This window comes from Orcinus orca, chromosome 7 (genome assembly GCF_937001465.1).
Source record: "Orcinus orca chromosome 7, mOrcOrc1.1, whole genome shotgun sequence".
NCBI classification, from domain to species: Eukaryota; Metazoa; Chordata; class Mammalia; order Artiodactyla; family Delphinidae; genus Orcinus; species Orcinus orca.
The window spans coordinates 74,190,315-74,210,778 of NC_064565.1; the positions used below are offsets into that span (position 1 = coordinate 74,190,315).

The 20,464-nt window shown below is 32.7% G+C and overlaps 1 protein-coding gene across 8 annotated transcripts in view; it reads right to left on the minus strand.

Annotated features, from left to right (window-relative positions):
• The window catches only part of CALCRL (calcitonin receptor like receptor), a 106,881-nt gene that overhangs the window by 38,746 nt on the left and 47,671 nt on the right, over positions 1 to 20,464 (minus strand). For 2 of the 8 annotated variants that reach the window (XM_033400251.2, XM_033400250.2), the window contains 7 exons: positions 11,641 to 11,754; positions 8,045 to 8,135; positions 7,773 to 7,861; positions 6,627 to 6,719; positions 4,188 to 4,320; positions 1,371 to 1,481; positions 1,159 to 1,271 (listed from right to left, as the gene is read on the minus strand). In XM_033400251.2, the coding sequence (XP_033256142.1) occupies positions 1,159 to 1,271; positions 1,371 to 1,481; positions 4,188 to 4,320; positions 6,627 to 6,680 (411 nt within the window). In that variant the 5' untranslated portion in view covers positions 6,681 to 6,719; positions 7,773 to 7,861; positions 8,045 to 8,135; positions 11,641 to 11,754. The remainder of the gene's footprint in view (positions 1 to 1,158; positions 1,272 to 1,370; positions 1,482 to 4,187; positions 4,321 to 6,626; positions 6,720 to 7,772; positions 7,862 to 8,044; positions 8,136 to 11,640; positions 11,755 to 20,464) is intronic. The other 6 variants (XM_004276919.3, XM_033400252.2, XM_049712245.1 and 3 more) reach the window with 5 other exon arrangements.

Sequence of the window (20,464 nt, forward strand, 5' to 3'; positions counted from 1 at the left end):
GCTCTTTTTATTTAAGAAATTAGGAGTCACATATTAAACATATGAAGAAATAAATTTCTTGATCTACGTTGTATAATATATGAAAACCAACATTTATCATTTTGGAGGACATTGACAATTTTCACTCTATCAGTTTGTGCACCTTAAATCGAAGATTTTTGTTTGTTTCTTTAGACTTAAATGCCAGATAAGGCTTTCTTTCCTAACTGGGTTTTTTTTTTTTTCGTTTGACAAATTTGAGCCTCCAAAACAAGTCTCAGAACAGTAATTTACAGGCACCTCTGATCTGTACAAATAAATTTTTTATCTTGGTTTTGACTTTTTCTCTGATTTTTGTCTTTATTCTATTGTAACTTACCATTTTATTGTGTATTTTTATAATTCTCTTCAAACCCTTCTCTGAGTAAGCAAAGAATACATGATTTATAATTATGATAGCTGGCAGTTATCAAATGCTTACTATAGGCTTGTTAGTTTTCTAAATATTTTCCTTGTATTAAGTCAATTCTTATGAAAACCTTGTGGAAGGGTTTAGTATCCTCACTTTACACAGGAGGGGACTGAGGCAGAGAGAGGTTACAGCTTGCCCAAGGTCACAGCTGGTAAGGAGCAGAAGCAGGAAGTCAGAAATCAGAACTCAGCTTTAATCACTGTGACAAACTGCCTCAATATACACACACGTGCAAATATATGCAGGCACTTTGTATCGAAGCTTTATTGTTGAGACAAACTGTGACTAACCTTGACTTTAATGTATGATGTTAAAAGTGGGAATGCCAGTGAGGGTGACCTAATAGCCAGTCAGGGAACTGTGTAAACCCCGCTGGGCTTATTTTGTTTATTTGAGCACAATTCCTGACCGTAATTATAGGAATCCCACCACAGATGAAAATTTTCTTTTTTCTTACATTTTTAAAGTATGTTTAATTTGGAAAATTCTGAACTCCAATACTGAGACACTGAATTACCTAGCAGGATTGCTTCCTTGGTGTAATGACCAAATCAATAATTATTTCTACGAAGATATTTTTGTTCATTGTTCTTATGATGAAAAGGCTTTACAATGGAATGAACACTAGCTAAATTTTCTCCAATATTGTATCGGCAACTAAATTTAAAATAGTGTAAATTAAATCTGAATTTATAATTATTACTTACCTTCACTTTCTCATGTGTGTTAACATTACATTGGGTATAATTTGTCCATGTTCTGTTGCTTGCTGGATGTCTAAACCAGTTTCCATCTTGATCACAGATTTTTGTAACTTTTTCTTTAAAATTAAAAAGGAAAAAAGGAAACAGTAATTTAGTTAACCTAGGGTTTATTAAATAGATGTCAAGGATATTTGTATATAAATTTCTGCTTTTACCTGAAGGATCAAAGTCCTGAAAGTAATCTGGGCAGTGCTGCATTGATTCTGTTCCGGCAGCAACATCATTCCAGCACAGCCATCCATCCCAGGTTCTGTTGCAATAAATGCCTTAAGGGGAGAGTAGAAATTAGGGCTTACTAACTCTCTCTAGTTATATAGAAAGACATAAATAATGGTAGACTCACACTGACATGGAATAAAGACTGTCTACTGAAAATGAAGGCATCATATAAAATCTTTATAACAATTACTTGGATTATTCACAAAGTAATTATTAGAATAACTAATTGTTAAATTAAATTTAGAAATATCTAAAAAAATATGAGGTTTAGCTTTAATTCTAATTCTCAAAGGTAGCTATTTATTTAATAAATCACATGGTCTTTGCTGGTTTTCTTAACCATAAAGTAGTGGTTAATTAGTGTCCCTATGCTTGAAATTCAAAAACTATGGGAAATTGAAAATATGTTTTATTTTAGAAACTGTATTCTTAGGGCAAGTTATAGTATTTTCTGAAGTGAACGGATGAACATTCCAATATTTCCTATTTCACCACATTAACCCTGACACATACTTATTTAGGTCCTTCCACCAAATTCTAGCTCTTACTTTCCTTCCTTTTCTTTTCAAATGAAGTAGAGTGTTTAATCTCTCATTCTTTTCTTACCAACATTAAGAGAAAGAACCTCTTACATGAAAAAATGTAAAGTTTTTTAAAGACATAGAGAAATAAAATGACCAAAATGTTCCAGAGTTATAAGTCTGTAATCAAAGAGAGTAATTTTCCGCCTTGTTAGGTAAGCACACATAGATAGAAACTTGAATGTTGCATGAGATGTTTATTATTATTAACAGATTTGTACAGCAATCTCAGAATCAATCTAGGCTTCACGGAAATAGAAAAAGTTCTATTGGCCTGAAAATCTAAATAATTCTAGTTAAAAAAAAAAAGCCTCAGATAGTCTGTTTTCCCTCCTGAGATTTTCAAACTCATATAAATAGCTTGCATCCACATATTACTAAATAAAGTGCATTTTGTGGCCTATCAGAGAAAAATTTCCTGATACCATTTTAGAAAGCCTCACAAACAAGTCCTTATACTGCTCCAAAAGATTCCACAACACTGGCTGCATGATAGATTGCCAGGTCTAGAATTTTTCCAACTGTGTTGTATGGCATTTGAGTGAGACATGAGTAGGTATTCCATTAAAAAATTATGTAATCAAATAGATTTGGAGAACACAAAGTTAAAATAAACATTTCTTTATAACAAGATTTTCTAGAGTATTTAAAATTACAAAGTGTATTATGACTCTCCAAGAGGAAGATTTATTATGCAGTGATCTTGAACTTATTTTATCACAAAATTATTTTATTATAAAACCCTCATAAATATATTCCTATTGTTAAACAATTAGATTTGAAGCTAGCTTTCACACATATCTAGATGATTTGGAAGGTGTTAATTCAATAATTTTAAACTAATAACACTTAGTTTTTTTGGTTTTTTTTTGCGGTACGCGGACCTCTCACTGTTGTGGCCTCTCCCGTTGTGGAGCACAGGCTCCGGACGCGCAGGCCCAGCGGCCATGGCTCACAGGCCTAGCCGCTCCGTGGCATGTGGGATCTTCCTGGACCGGGGCACAAACCCGTGTCCCCCTGCATTGGCAGGCGGACTCTCAACCACTGCGCCACCAGAGAAGCCCAACACTTAGATTTTAATGGAATAAAGTGAGAAGCCAGATCAGTTAACAAAGAATTTGTATACAAATTTTAATTACTTGATAATTCGATCCCTATTGAGCTAATATCAGATAGTTTGTCATTGTCTGGCATATTTTAAAGACATGTTTTAACTGAATATATATTGTAATAAAAATATTTGGGCAGATATATCTAACTACTTCTCCGAAGATGAACAAATTGTATTGTTCAGTTAGATTAAGGTTTCAAGAGTTGACCAATGTGGAAAAATTGCTTTTTTTCTCTTTCTCACAAGCAAGTTCATTTTGACAGTTACAAATACTAATAATAACCTACTTTTAACATTTCATGTATATAACAAACATTGTATTTTATACTATCAAATATTTTCCCCCAAAGTTAAATTCTTTGTTTCCACTGATGGTTTAAAGATTTAAAAATATCTAAAGTCTTCACATTTTGCTTTGTTTCACTATGAGTGTTGCATTTTACATTTTGAACATAACTCTGCCTTTAGGGTTGCCAGGTAAAATACAGGACTTGTTTTTGCTTTTGCTAAATTTGGCAACTCTACTTGTCCTTCTCAGAATTGAAGCATATATATGGCACTTAGTAGGCCCTCAATAAATGTTTCAAAAATACCTTAAAAATATCTTAATGGAAACAGAAGCTCTTGGATTTCATTAGCTTTGCTACCAAATGTATCACACAAAGTATGTTATGTGCAAAAAAAAAATTATTTGTCATTTTATTAAGCTATTATCAAGGAGCTTTTAAAAAAAAGACATACAAATCACATAAACTGAAGATCAACTGTCACTGATTTAATCCAAGACACATACTTATTTGATATTTTAAATATCTTTATACCATAAAAAATGTTACTAAAAATATCCCTGTCACACATATTTTTATTAGAATTTTTAAAAAGAGGCAAGATAATTGCATCGTAAAATGTTCTTCATAAGTAAATAATTAAAACTGCACATATACCAGAAAAACTAGCAATTAACTCATTTTTAAGAATGGACCTAAGGGACCCGTAATAATGTAATGAGGTAGTTTTCTTTCAAAAATATTTTAAATGCATTTAAAATTAGTCATGTTTACCTTCTGTTTGTTGAACAGGGTCTTGCATAATTTTTTGGTAACATTCATATTGAGCCGTCATGATTTTATTTCTAGTAACACCCAACTGAATTAAGTCACCAGGGTTCTCTTCTGATTCTGCTATGACAAGAATCTAAGGGATTAAAGAAAAATAAAACTTCAGAATTGTGAGAATGTCTGTGAGAAGCAGTCTGTCACATTGGAAAACAGTAAGTGCAGTGATGTACTGCAGGGTCATCAGGCTCTGGGGGGAAATTCCTGATTTGTAGTGTTTGCCAATTTCCATGGTGTAAATATCCCTACTATGTCCAATTTCAAACCACCACCAAGAGTTGCCAATGGCCCCAGTGAGCAACATAGTCCACAGTTCCCTCTCAGAAGACTGTGGGAGCCAGCTCCAGGCCATGTATCTGGAATGCAGACAGCTGTATTCAAAATTCACCTCTATTTTTTTGACCTGGGAGTCAAAATATTTAACTGGGAGTTTAAAATATTTAATATTTAATAGACAAGATATTTAACCACCCCCTCTACCACTACCAAAACTTCTGCTTTCTTATTGTAAAATGGGATAAAATAGTATCAAGATAACAGAGGGGAAGTGTCTGGCACATGGTAAATGCTTAAAATTGTTGCCATTTTTATAATTACATTTTGATAATCAAAATAATGACAAGTTCATTTATGATGTTGGTAAACAGAATTTTTATTGTATGCACATCAATAAAGGTTTTAGGCAAGGTATATATTTATATTCTTCCACTTTAGTAGCTTTATTTTAAGCTTCACTTATACTTTAATTTCTACATGACTTTTTTTTCCTGTTTTGTAGCATGAAGCCTGTATAAACCTTTCTTCAACCTTATTTCTTCTTTGCTTTTGCATAATTCCTATTAATTATTTTCCATAAACAGTTATCTTTCTATTCTTATTTTGTTTCCTTATTTTTGATTTTCTATTCTCTAGCAGGAAGTTGAATTTAATTTAAATTTAAAATAAATAGTAAAAGTCCCTCAGTATGTGGCATCTCTCAAGTTTCACCATCACCTCACCACCATTTAATATTAACTTTTTTATTCTTTGATTGGCTTTAATCTCTTAATAAAGATTTATGCAGCTGTTGTGCTGCACAAGTAATAAATGGAAATTTATAACATCAAGAAAAAATTCTTTCCTCCTGTTCTCAGTTTATAGAATTGCATAAAATCAATATCATTTTTATTCTTACTTAAAAACTCAAGTTTGCACATTGTCTGAATGAATTCAAGAGAAACGGTCACAATTCCTTAAATTACAATAATCAGATTGGTAATCTGTTACAGAACTACCTACAGGGAACCAACTTTGGCCTGTGCAGCTCATTGGCATGCTCAATGGAGGGTGGGAGCTGAAGAAACAGGAATCCTGTTTCTTGAATTTCAGTCTGTTTACTTAAGATAACATCTAAGAAGTGCAGAATTTGGACTGCTCCTAGACTTGAGAATGTTTTTAAATACAAAGGATGACAGGAGAGTAGTTGTGCTTTTTTCCCATTTAGGTTTTCTATATTTTTCTTGAGTTTCTTTGTTTGAATCTTTGTGGGGTTTACTTGGAAACACCACAAGAAAATTATTTGCTGGCACAGAATTGGGTGAGATTATGTCTCTGAGTTTCTCAACATATAATAAGAGTATAGTCACTGTTTTAATGTGAAACAGGGAAAAATAGGAACAAAAATTTCTGTAAATAAAAATAAAATTAAATGTCTATGACCTATGACACCTCGAGTACATCAATTGCTTTTTAGTCATCCTTAGTCTACCCTCCACCTCCACCTCCAGCCCCATGTCCCCTGCATATACATGCAGAGGCATGCAGGAGTGCACATACTCACATACACATCTGCCTCAAACTTAGCATCCATGCCTGTCAGAAAATGGGCACTTAATAATTATTTGAGTGAATGGGTAAGGAAATTAATTTAAAACATAGTGCATGATTCCGAAGTGCTTTTCAATCAATACAGGTCAATCAGTTGGCAGAATAGGAGAAAAATCAACAGGTTGGAATTGCTTTTTTAATAGATCTAACTCAGAATCAGCAGGTCTGATTGAAAATATTTCATCTATTATGTACGACTGTACTATAGAGCCATTCCATTTTTCTTTCGAACTCTGGTAATGGCTTTTCTCTGGCGTCCGCACATTTGTGTTCATCATCCCTCCACCCACACTGCACTATCATACTGTTGTGCCTGCTACAGGACTAAAAGCCTAAAAAGGTACACTGAAGGGAAACAAATGATTGCTGTGTTGATTAGATATAAAAATGTACTTAATTTATGCATCCAATAACTACATGTATTTTTGTGTTATTAGCCTTTATCAATTATGGGTATGTTGGAAGTTAAAACAGAAATAATCATAGATAGGGAGATACATTAGAGAAATTTATGCTTACCATAAGAAAAGGCAAGAGAAACAGAAAATACAGGACACTCTTTTTCTCCATCATTAAAGCCAAGATGAAATATGTTATATAATATAAATCAAACTGCAATAGAAAATAAAAGAAATATAATTTAGCAATATTTATGAAATAAACATAGATGGCTCTCAATGGAAAAAATGTTAAAACTACACAATAATTTTGCTTTAAGGTTTGGATTAATAGTCTTACATATTACAAATGTTAAGAGCATCATGGCTTAAAGTACTAAAGAGCTTAATTAAATACATTTTAATTTAACTTAATTAGCCTTACAAGCAGGAAAGCCTCTTACAGATATATTTTTAAGTAATTAGAAAACATCTCACTTTCTTTACCTTTACCAAAGTTGGGATAAAAAGTACAAAGTAAAGAGTTTCACGAGAACATAAAAGCATAAATTTTGATAGCATATTTTACTCTAAAGCTTACCTTTATTTCCGATAAGTATTAATATTATTTTTAATTTTATGACTCTTCAACAGTTTAAGGGAAAAATTTGTATTTGGACCAATTTCTTGAGAGTTAACATCCATAAGTCATAAAAATGGCCTTATGATTTAATAGAAATTATTCTTCACTTCAGCATTCAATTTTTTAATCAAAAATAAAAGATTCCCTAAGTCATCTATATTATTAAAATAAGTTTACAGGAGATGGGAAATACCAAATAAAAGTACTTCTGTTGAGTATCTCTAATGATAGATACAGTTCTCTGCTAACTTCTTAATTCTAAGAGACAAACATTGCAGGAGTAACATGTATAATGCTTACTCCCTCTAAGTTCCATGATCAACATACTCTGGCAGTATTTTTATGAAATATAAATGACCATGGTTTAGTCATAAAATATAGTATTTATTTAACTGAATGAGTAAAAAATATTTTTCAAAGGAGATAAAAATCTAATCAATAGATATTTGCCAGTGGACTATGAACTTAGATTTGATTTTGTTAGGAAACATGTCATGATTTTTATTATAGGGCAAATGTTAGAATAAGAATTATAAAAAACTTTTCTTCATTTTACTTAGCATTTGCATTATCACATGCAATGAGAGCATGCCATTAACTAGCACACAGAATCTATGCCATTGCTTGCCCTCATCAATGACTTACCTGGAAGAAACTTTTCTTTTTATTGTAGCAATCTTCCAAATAATGTTTTCTCTTCAATCAGCTACACTGGGCTTTTATTATTAGCTGATCTTTAAAAAATACAACCCAAAAAAAAAAAAAGGAAGAATTCCATTAATTTTAGATGTAAAAAATCATGTTGTAATAGAGAGAAAACAATGAATCAAAGTTTTTGCAATTAAAAAATTAATGAGTTGATATTTTAGTTTTTATTGCATGGAACAATGAGAAAAATCTAATTTTCCAATACTTACATTCACAATTGTCTCCCGACTCAAATCACATTTTTCTCTTGGATTATACTCAAAACTGTCTTGAAAAATTTCTTAAATCCAGGGTCATGACCTGAAATGTTGATATAATAATTTAATATTATTTCAATGAGCCAAAATCATTTCCATAATAAATTTAAAATTTCAAAGAAAATGCCACTAGAAAAATGATATTTTTATTAAGCTATTCCAATTTTTAAAAATCTGTTTTGCTTACAATATATTTGAGTTTTGTCACAAATATTTGTTGTTTTCCATTATATGGAAAAACTTAATGTCAATTTTCATTTATCCAGGATGGTCAAAACACTAGCAATTAACTGAATCTTTTACTTAAGTAAATTTCAAAGAACTAGAGTATGATAAAAGGACTTTTAAATTAAACTGTATTTTAAACTTCCTTTGAATAATTTTATCTAATATTTATTGGAATGTGTTAATCTTAGTTACTTATATCTATTTCCCTAGCTTGTGTGGTGTCTCATAGGCAGAAACCATATCTGATTGATCTTTGTATCCTTTGTCTCTGGCAGTTAATTTACATTTGCTGTATAAATCAATGAATAAATAAATAAACAAATGAAACAATAAAGTACTTTAGGATTTTAAGCTTACAATCAGGAATACTAATCATAACTATTAGTGAACTGTCATTTCTTCTATTAGAAGACTTTAAGTAGTGTTTGAATCTATACTGACACTGAAAATTGGGGAAAAAAGTTCTTATATCAGCATGTTTACTTTCCTACAGAATAAAGTCCTTTATTCAGTTTTTGAGTCCTGTGGTCGTTTGGATATTGAATAAGCAGTAGTTTACTGTACTGTCTTTGGAAATCATAAAGCTTAAGCCAAATTTAAAACATTAGTCGTCCACATTTTTCTGTATTAAATACATATAAAACACACAGATTTACAAACAGGAATGTAAAGAAATATTGATATTGTTTTATTTGGAAATCAGATAGGTTTTTATGAAGCAACGCTTTGATGATTTACATGAGTCAAGACTAAATTACCTTCCATGTGTACGTGGGCTCAAAAATTGAAGGTAAAAGTGCCTTAAAAAACATGTTTGAAGTTTTCCTATATCCAACATATTTGAAAAACAGTTCATGTAACAATAGCAGTTATTTTTGTTGCTTATCTAATGGGTTTCAAAATCAGAATTCCAAAAAGTGTCTTAGTGAAATATCTCTTAGCATGCAATAGATCATCCTGGCACCAATAATTAAGAGGACTTTATTCAACTCACAAAATATTGATCAGTGCAAGTAATTCCACTTTTACAGCTTTCTCTCTTTACCCTATTCCCTAGCGATTTGGAAAATGGGCTACTAGGGACAAGATTGTATTCTGCACTGTGTAAACTTGTAGCACTCCTAACCAAGGGGGCAGGTTCATGATCTCTGATTTTATCAAGGATGCAGCAGCAAGTTTGGGTGGCAGTCTTTCAAAAACCTGGTGGACACCTGTACTCTTCATTAGATCTAGCAATGTCCATTTCATGTGGTGATCCAATTCGCTTGAGGCATCTACTCTACAAAGGACTCATTAAATTTCCCTACCAGCAGACACATATGGCAAGTGGTAGTTATGGAAGAATCACCTCTTTCACCAAGAGCTCCCTAGGCCAATAATGGAGGGATCATGACTGGGCATATAGATAATGCCATTGCAGATACATATGAAGGTCAGTTTAGATTGAGCCTCATATTGGTAGGTGTAATGGCATGATTATTACCAGGAGAAGTATGTTTACTTGTACTCCTAGGTTTAGCTTATTGGTTCTTTGTATACAGCCTCTCATATGTTCATTCAGCAAGTGGTTCTCTCTTCTATGTTTAGCTTATTCCAAATTTATCTTTGCTGAAGTTCACTTGATATCAGTTGACCTAAGCTGTTAAGTAAATCATTGTAAATTTCTCAGTTCTAGTTAAACCATTTACTGACAACTGAGTTGCATGTTGCCTGGTGAAATACATAGTAGCTCCCATTCAATTTGGAGGAGAGATCAAGTACATAATTAAAGGAGGTCAAGTTAAATGACTAAATCTGGTAGTGGATTTTTCCAAGTGAGCTTAGGTTTGTTTCATGGGAAAAGCACTTCTTCAAAACTGAGAAAGCTCTAATTTAAACTCTTAAGTGAATCTGTAATCACAGTGGTACTAATAGTAGTTACTGGAATTTTCTGTTTCTGCTAGCCTCATGGATCCTATAAATACCATTTCATTATCACACCTCAAAATTAAAGTGGAAGATTTGGTTCTACTACTAGAAACAAAATAACTTTCTTTACTGTACACATAGAATAAAAAATAGCTTATAAATAATCTACAAGCTTCTTGACCAAAGAATCACCAAAATAAAATTAAAATGATTGATTTCATCACAGAAAGAACTTTGACTTGAGACCTCAACTAACTTTTGAAATATAGCTTCCTAGTCACTCAAGGCTTTATGTAGCATCATTCTGGGTTCATTTCTTAAAATTTCAGTAGATCTGCAGCTCAAGACAGTTCTACATTTTTTTAAACAGTTCTACATTTCCAAGTCCACAAAGTTTAACCAATCTTCTTGGCTTACTTCAGTGTAAAAACATGTTTTATTCTACATAAACATAATAGATTAGTGTGACTTAATCAATACTAATTTACCAGAACATAAAAGCATAAATCCAGTGCCTTTCAAACCCGCTTCTTATTTTCTCAGATTTTTATTATACATATACACATTTTCCATTAATTTATTTTTCTTAATAATAATTCTTATTTTTAGTTGAGTCACCTAACCCTAATATTAAAAGTGTATGTTCACTCCAAGATTAAGAAAAAAAACCCAACTTTTGTTTTCCACTCCTTCATTTCCAAAATATCTTGGATTTTCAGAGGCCCTAAGCCATATTCTCTCCTCCTTTTATTTATCCAGTCACTATAAAGTTGGCTAACAGAAGCATTTCCCACACATATCTAATTTGCCGTTAAGTATCCTGAACCTTTGTGTGAGCAAAGTGAGGCTGTTTCCTATCTAGTTACATGTCTTCCTTTATGGCATATTAAACAAGCTACATTTCTCCTGAATCAAAACAAGGGAAAAGCACTTTTCAATCCCAATATTCTACATGTCTATGACAAATGCAAACTTCTTTCTGTCATTTTATACTATGTGGAACAGATTGTGCCACTAAAACAAGTATCCAAGTACAAGAACTGGTTACCTGTTATTCTCTCCTCACTGCTTATTTTTTGGCAAAACGTAAGTCTTTGTGCTAGAATGATTCTTGCAAATTACTGTGTTTACTTCCACTAGAGTCTTTGAGAAAGAAATTCCAGTATAAGGTTTTAATTCCCCACCCCCATCCTGACCTGGAATGTTCCTAACACTTTCAATCCATGAAGGAGTAAGAAAATTAAAATATAAATAGACTTCTCTTTCCTGAAGATCTGTTACTGATGTAAGAAAATCAAACTGTAAGTCCTTTTTTATAATATGGCTTGGGGTTTTCATTATTTAATGAACAGTTACTAAATTACTGTTGTAACATAAAACAGAATTCCACAGAGTGTGGGTTAATGGATCACCTGTATCAGAATCACCACCAGAACTTGCTGAACACGTGAGAATGTCTAGGGCCCACAACAGAACCTCTGCATCAGAACCTTCAGAACTTTGGAATCTGCACGTTTTGCAAGCACCTGAGGAAATTCATGGCCTGTTAAATTTTGGGAAGCACATTATAAATACATCATCATCATTTGGCCATGTTGAAACCTGGACACACTTACATTCCTCTGTCCCTAGGTACTAGCCAGACTATTTTAAAAGTACTATTAAGTATAAATCAAGCAAAATATTCTGCAGTGTTCTCAGGCATAATTAATATCTGAGAACTTCCAGAGCAAGTTATTCAAATATCCTATTTTAAAACATTTCATGTACTGTTGTAATTATTCCTTTGTACCGTTTGTGCCTCTAGATTGTGAGCACAGGAAGAATAGGACATGCATCATATTAATCTCTGTGACTCCAAACCCTAGCAAAGTGGGGGCATAAAGAGGGTATATAAAGTATATTTTGAGTAGGTTACTTACAAAATGAATTTAATCAAGTTGAAGAAAGCTTGTGTTCTGGGATGTTCTCAACCCTCTCAAACATATTAAAATTTTCTGATACCTTAAAAAAGTCATTGCCTGGATTGTAGTCCAAGAAATTCAGATTCAATTCATCTTGACTGTGGCCCAGGTATAAGCATTTTATCAAGTTTCCTAGGTGATACAGGAATATACAGCTAAACTTGAGAACCAGTGGGATAGACAGAAGAATACTGTGGTAGGCAGAATAATGAGCCTCCGAAGATTTCCATACCTAATCCCCAGAATCTGCAATTTTAAGGTTATGGACTTTAAAATAGGAAGATTATCCTAGATTCTCATGAATTATCCTGGTAGGCCTAAACCCAGCCCTTCAAAGTAGAAGAGGAAGGTCAGAGTGATGCAGCAGAAGAAAGGAAGCAGAAGAGATATGGCAACATAAGGAGTTGATGCACCATTACTGGCTGTGCCATGCAGGAGCTCATGTACAAGGACCAGAAATAGGCCTCTAGGAGATAAAGGTGGCCCTCAAACTAACAGCCAGCAAGCAAATGGGGACTCAACTGTACATCCTCAAGGAACTGAATTTTGCCAACAACCTGAATGAGTCCAAAAGCAGATTCTCTCCAGGATCTTCAGAAGAAAACACAGCTCTGCCAACACCTTGACTTTGGCCTTGTGAGACTTGGAATAGAGAAACCAGCCAAGCCCATAGGACTTCTGACCTATAGAACTGTGAGGTAATAACGGTGTGTTGTTTTAAGCCACTAAATTTGTGGCAATTTTTTACAGCTGTGAGAAAACACTAGGTACAAATACTTACCTGATCAAAAATTAATTTTCCCATCAAAACTAAGTGGAAATTTTCTGCTTCCCAACTGGTCAGTCATTCCTCCTAACTCTAGAATACAGATCTTTTTCAATTTATGATAGGGTTATCTCCTGATAAATCATAAATTGAAAATATCATAAGTCAAAAATGCATTTAATATACCTAACCTACTGAACACCATAGCTTAGCCTAACCTACTTTAAACATACTCAGATCACTTACATTAGCCTACAGTTGGGCAAAATCACCTAACACAAATACTATTTTATAATAAAGTGTTGAATATTTCATGTAACATATTGAATACTATACTGAAAGTGAAAAACAGAAGGTTTTATGAGTACAGAATGGTTGTAAGTGTATCAGTTTTTTACCTTCATGATCTTGTGGCTGACTGGGAGCTGCAGCTGCTGCCACTGCCCAGCATCACAAGAGAATGTCATACCACATATTGCTTGCCTGGGAAAAGATCAAAATTCAAAGTAGGGTTTCTACTGAATGTGTATTGCTTTCACATTATCATAAAGTCAAACCATTGTAAGTTGGGGACTGTCTGTGTATTCATTATACTGCAAGGCAATCACGTTAGCTAGCAGAATTTCTTTCTAGCTGCTCCTAAATTGCTGTGTGATTTTGAGAAAATCGATTCAACTTTTTTTCTGCATGGTTTACCCAACTAGAAAATGGGTACTCAACTTGATCTTTAGCTTCTTGTTTGCTACTGCATCCTTGTTAGAAGAGGTATGCTGGAGTCAGAGAGCCATATTTTCAAACTTAAGCTCTTGCAACACTTAAACTCACTAAATCTATTTCCTGACCTGAAAGTGGGTGTACAAGTAGTGGCTGAATCAATGTTGCCTAGAATTTTTATCATAACTCATCTTGTCAGTGTGTTAAATTGGATAATAGATATAAAGAATTTGTCTAATAATAAATACACAATAAGCATTAGCTCTTGCTATTATCATTATTACTATATTATTTCAATCAGTTGTCACAATGCTAATCTCAACTGAATGAACCAGCATACATATTTTAGTGATTTGGCCAAGGTCACATAGAAGCTTAGGGCTGACACAAAGCTAAGAACTCAGATTCTCTGACCCTAAATCTGGGCCCCTTTGTCCTACACCATCCTGACTCAGAGGACTGAGTCATTTATTTGGATAATTAAGGTTTAAAAAGTGCAGAATACATTTCTATTTTGCTTATTCAGTTGTTTTATTTAACCGGCCATTCATTCATTGCATTGCATTTTATTTTTATTCATAAGACACATTTATAATTTTTTTCTGGCACAATTTCTTCTTTTAATTCCTTTCCTTAGATATGTTGTGACATTTGATTTTTTTTTTTTTTTAACTTATATTAGTAAATGGCTTGACAACTCAGACTTGCCATTCTGCTAAGGTACCAAAATCAAAAGCACATGTATTGTCTCACTTGCAAGCACTTTAAAATGCAGTTTAGATTAAGAAGTACTTCTAGAAATTCAATTAGTCATCTTACCCTATTTCTTGAGCAACTACTTTCACTTAGTTGTGCACGGAGACAGCAGTGAACACAAGTTAAGATTTCTGCTCTCAATGAAAATATTTATCAAGTTAGATAGTGGTAATCTTACACTGATTTTAGAGGATTCGTTCAGTACTTTTAAACACAGTCCATAAGAGTCATTCATGAGGTTCTAAAAAAGGATGATTTCACAACATTTAAGAAAGGAATCTAGTGCTGGGCCTCAGTCAGTACACTTTCAATGAGCTTGAGCAGGTTACATACCTTCTTAGGTGTCTCATTTGTAAAACAAAAGAGTAGGATAAGATAAATTTAAATACTGAATAAAGGTTCAAAATTTATATAAAAAGAAAAAAATGGTTAGTATAGGAACAGTTTTGTTGTAAGTAACCCAAATCCCAAGTATCCTTGAAACCAAGTCTTTCCTGAAAATTTTTCTGGCTCAGGAAGACTTTCTCTAGGTCTCCTACTACCAATTACCCAAAAGGAGTTTGAGTTTGAATCTAAGACAGTGGAAAGTGGACCATTTGGCTAGATGCTCTTTCTTTTGTTACATGGGAATTCAGGGAAAAGGTATCTAGGCCAAAAAAAAAATCGCATCTTGATTTCACCTCTTCATATACTGCCTCTTTTTAAGAGCCATTCTTACTTTTGAAAGGCCATTTGTAAAAAAAAAAAAAAAGGGCTAGTTCTCTCTTCTGCACTGCAGAAAACTGAAATTAGAAAAGCAAACATACTTCCTCATAAGCCCCCTTGCCAGACTTCTCAGAATGGAATCTGATCAGTTCATCTAGGCCAAGCTAAACTTATTACCATCATCACTGGAATAGCCTTAATGCTCCTAATACTGGAAACCAACAATTTCTGAAATTTAGCTACATTGGTTTTTATCTGTTTTTCATTTAACAGAAAATGACTTAGGTAAAAATTTAAAAATCATACAGTGCCAAAAATTACAGGACATGTTAAGAAATGATGCAACAATATACCCAACAAGTTAATGAAAGAGTAAGAAAGATTATTACATTTAATTTATCAAAATCCTATGAGTGACTTAGTATAAAAACACATCTAATATTTAAAAAGGCAATAAAAACTCTCATAAAAACCTCCAGAAAGTATTTTATTTTTGAAATGACACCTTAGTTTAATAATAACCATTAAATTCCAAATGCTAAGAAAACATATATTGTAAATATTGTCCCATTGCTAATGATACAGTTTTCCTTTTTCCAAAGTTATTGAAATAAAGTAATATCCAACTGATATTTATAATTAGCATAATTGAGGGACAATGTGTGAGGTCAGTTACAAGTAGAAGCAGTAGTTGTACTGATTACTAATATGAGTAAGATTTCCTGATTTTAAAACCCAACTCAGCCTCACACTTGCAAGTTAAAAAACTTCATTAAGAATAGTTTTCTCATTTGCAAAATAGTTTTTAAACCAAAAAGCTATTGTGAAAATAAAATGAGATAATGTACCTAAACATTTTAGAACACAGTAAATGTTAGTTATTATTATTATATCACATTAAAATTTTTAATAATATAAGTAAGTTCATACATGTTTTATTTGTTACAATTTCAATAGCATTATAGGTGAAAATTAATCCTATATTTCAAGGTGATCATGATAAGCATCTTGACTTTTTATCTTCTGTAGAAATAATATGATTGTTTCTATTGTCATTTAAATCAGTTATGAAAATATTGAGTTAAGTGAATGATAACAAGTATATTCCAAATATAATGTCCATCTAGTTAATAAATAACTGCATATTTCCTAATGCTGAGCTTATATAAACTAAAACTCTAGCAAATTGTACACATTGTAATCAGTCACACTGTAAAGAATATAACATGCTAATCCAATTAAAAACAAGATATAAAACCTCTCAAATTTGACTTTAATTTTAGGTTGACTGTAACAGCCTTTACTAACATTGTATTGGAACCAAAAAGAAAAACATTGACTCTATGCTTACTTGCTTATCTAATGAACATTCCAGGGTGAATAGTTGAATAACCATTAAAGAGAGATAATATTGTGATTAAATTTAGGACTTCATTTTACACTCTGAAGTACTTACTCATGGGAATAATTTTCCCATTGTGGGCATAATTAGCCATTTCCGGTGATTTTGGTCACCTTCTTTTTATTTGAAAGGGGCAAGTGGCCAAATATCAGCCTAATTAGTAAAAGGTAGGTGGGAACCTGAAAAAAATTGCTTTGTACTTGATGGAACAATCTCCCTCCAGGAGATCTACTATGGAAAGAATTGCTTGCCCAAGAGCATAGAAACAAAATACATCTTTCCAGCTCTTTGGACTACGAGCTTTATACCTATTTCCCTTCCACAAAGGAATCAAGTTCTATGCAAAAACATGTTTTCTTCCTCAGACAATAAAATCAGAAAGTATATAATTCTGCTGGAGTTTTAATTTGAATTAACATAATAGTCCATCATAAAAGTTATGGTATTTTTGTTATTTGTTTTCAATCTTTCTCAAAAAAAATTTTTTTAAACACCACCTACTAGCATATCTCAGCATTTCGGAACCACGGGAACTCTGTTGATACTGTTGGTCTGGCACACTTTCTTTTTTTCCCTGAAAAAATGAACCTCTCTTTCCACTGGAAAATCTATTCCCTCTGGTTCAAGTGAGGCTGCTCTACTGAGGTAGGAAGTGACTGAAAACTGGTCAGATTAGCACAATCCTCTGATTTAGGTTGATTTAGGCATGAAAATGTGATCCAATCTGTACTGTCAAAATTCTCCCTGGGACATTTCTTTTAATGTTATCAGGGAAAAACCATCAAGTTACATTTTATGCCTAAACAGGATTGATTTGGAGTTTTGTCTCTTGCAACCAACACGTCTCTAACTAACAATTTGAGAAATGCTAGTGTAGTGGAAAGATTACTAAGAAGGTTCCATTTTGCATTCTGCCTAGCTTTACCGAGCCTAAGATAGTTACACTGCCAGCCCCCAGTTTCCTGACGTGTAAAAGAAGATGACTTCAATCTCTCTTACACCTTGTAATCTAAATATCTCCAAATTATTTTCTTTTTTACCAAGGCAGGACATCATTATTCATTTCCAAAGCATATTCCAAGCCCAGCCAATATGAGTTCATAAACTAACTTTTTCCACCCAATATATCTATGATGTGATTGTTTTTTTCTAAATTTGATATAGTCTTAGCCATATATGCCCTTGGATAATCCACAGCTAATACATGCCTGCAATAAGATATTTATAGCTAATTCAAAAAGTAAATGCAACTCTTACATGAAAACAAGTGAATAAATTTTTGTGACCTTGGGTTAGGCAATATTTTTTGACATGATACCAAAAGCACAAGTGACCAAAAAAAAAAGATAAATTGGACTACAACAAAATTAGAAACTTTCGTGTTACACATGATACCATCAAGAAAATGATGAGGCAACTCACAGAATGGGAGAAAATATTTGCAAATTACGTATTTGGTAAAGGACTTGTATTCAGAATACACAAAGAACTATTACTACTATTAGATAATAAAAAGACAATCCAATTAAAAATGGGCAAAATATCTGAAAAGACATTTCTCCACAGAGATATATGAATCACCAATAAGCATATGAAAAAAATGTTCAACATCACTAGTCATAGGGAAATGCAATTCAAAACCACAATAAGTTATGAGTTCATACCCACCAGGATAGCTGTAGTGAAAAAGATAGACAATAACAAGTAGGAAAGGATGTGAAGAAATTGTAACTTTTATACATTGCTGGTGGGAATGTAAAATGGTACAGCTGCTTTGGAAAGTGGTTTAACAGTTTTTCAAAATATTAAACATAGAGTTACCATATCACCCAGCAATTCTACTCTAGATATTTACCTAAGAGAAATGAAAACATATATCCAAAAAACCACTTGTACTTGAATGTTCATGGCAGTATTATTTTTAATAGCCAAAAAGTGGAAACAACTCAATTGTCTATCAACTGATGAATGGACAAACAAAATGTGATATATCCCCCAAATGATATATTTTTTGTCAATAAAAAGAAAGGAATACTTATACATACTACAACATGGATAAACCTTGTCAACAGTAAGCTAAGTAAAAGAACCCAGCCACAAAAGACACATATTATGTGATTCCTTTTATATGAAATGTCCAGAACAGGTAAGCCTATAAAAACAGAGACCGTATTAGTGGTTGCTTTGGGCTGGGGGAGAGTGGTAAAAGGGAGTAATTGCTAATGGGTACGGAGATCCTTTTTAGGGTGATGAAATGTTCTAAAATTAGATTGTGGTGATAGTTGCACAACCCTGTGAATATGCTAAAGCCATTGAATTATACACTTTAAATCGATGGACTATATGTTATATGATTTATATCTTAAAAAGTAAACGCAAAATAAGGTGTGTATATCTAAGGGAAGATTTACACTAGATTTAGTAGAACATCTAGTCTCATTTCTCTCTTCTTTGTCAAGGGACAAATAATTTTCATGTTGTAAAACAAAATACATTGACCAAAACACCTGCCTAGTTTACATGGATGTATACTGAGTTGTCTCTTCAATTTGATGCATTATCTCATGTTCAACAACACCCAATCAACTCTATTTTACATGCTTAGTACTGTTTTGATTTGTAAGGAAAAGTACATTTGCATTGAAATTTGCTTTCACCTCATACAAAAAAATTTTACATTTCCCTTGAAGAATAAATATGTTTACTTAAAATAACCATTATACACAATTGAGCAAAAAGTATAATGATATCTAAGAAAATTTCCCTTAGTTTTAAATAGGATTTGTAGTTGTTTATCTCTTTTCTCTTGACAGTAATTTCTTTTCTCTACATTTCTATAGCATTATTTCATTTTCTGATAGGAGTAGAAACTGACAATTTGTATACAAAAATGCAGATATTTTTATCTCATTTGAGGCATATTTTAATTGTGTGATTACAAACCATAACAACAAAGAAATAGCACACAGGAGTATTAGCAAGAAAGAGAAGAGAAATTATTGAACTTTGGTTCATTCTTGGAAATAAACCCTGGTTAAAAATCCTATATCCCAGGACTTCCCTGATGGTCCAGTGGTTAAGAATCTGCCTTCCAATGCAGGAAATGCGGGTTCCATTCCTGGTCGGGGAACTAAGATCCCACATGCTATGGGGCGACTAAGCCCCCATGCCACAACTAGAGAAGCCCACGTGCCGCAACAAAAACCTAGCACAACGAAAAAAAAATCTTATATCCCAAATATTTCCCTTTTATGACGTTATTAATAGGTAAAAGAAAAGCGAAAGAAGAATAGAGAAAAAGGAAAGAAGGAGGGAAAGAAGAAAGAGGGAGGGAATGTGTGTCTCAAGTAAATGCACACTTTATTTAAAATTAACTCTATTTTTCATTATTTTTATAAAGAATCAAGCAGAAGGTTGATAATACTAAAATTTGTTCCTTTACAGATTTCTTTTTCTCACAACCAATAAACATAATTCCACCTTAATATTTTTTAGTATATTCATTTGAATATAAAATTTATTTGTTTGAAATATATATATCAAAAGCTATGTTAAATACTGGGGATCCAGAAATGCTATAATTTTTTACCTTAGTAAAAAATCTTGTAGGGGAAAAAGATGTACAAATGTAGATAATAAAGTATTATAGATAGTCAATAAATATTTGTAGTGTCTGATCAGATAGAATGATGCATTTTAGATAGAAGTGTATGTGTGTGTGCACGCTCATGCACGTAGAGAGAAACATAGAATATGACACTTATGTGGAGTTTCAAAAAATCAGTAATTTGGAAGTGTCAGGTGCTAAAAAGATGCACGTACTTATGAGATAAGGTTTTCTTGAAAGACAGGGATGCAAATTAAAGATGGTATTTTCTGTCATATTGAAGAGTTTTGATTTAATGCTCTAGGCTATAGATTTTCATCTC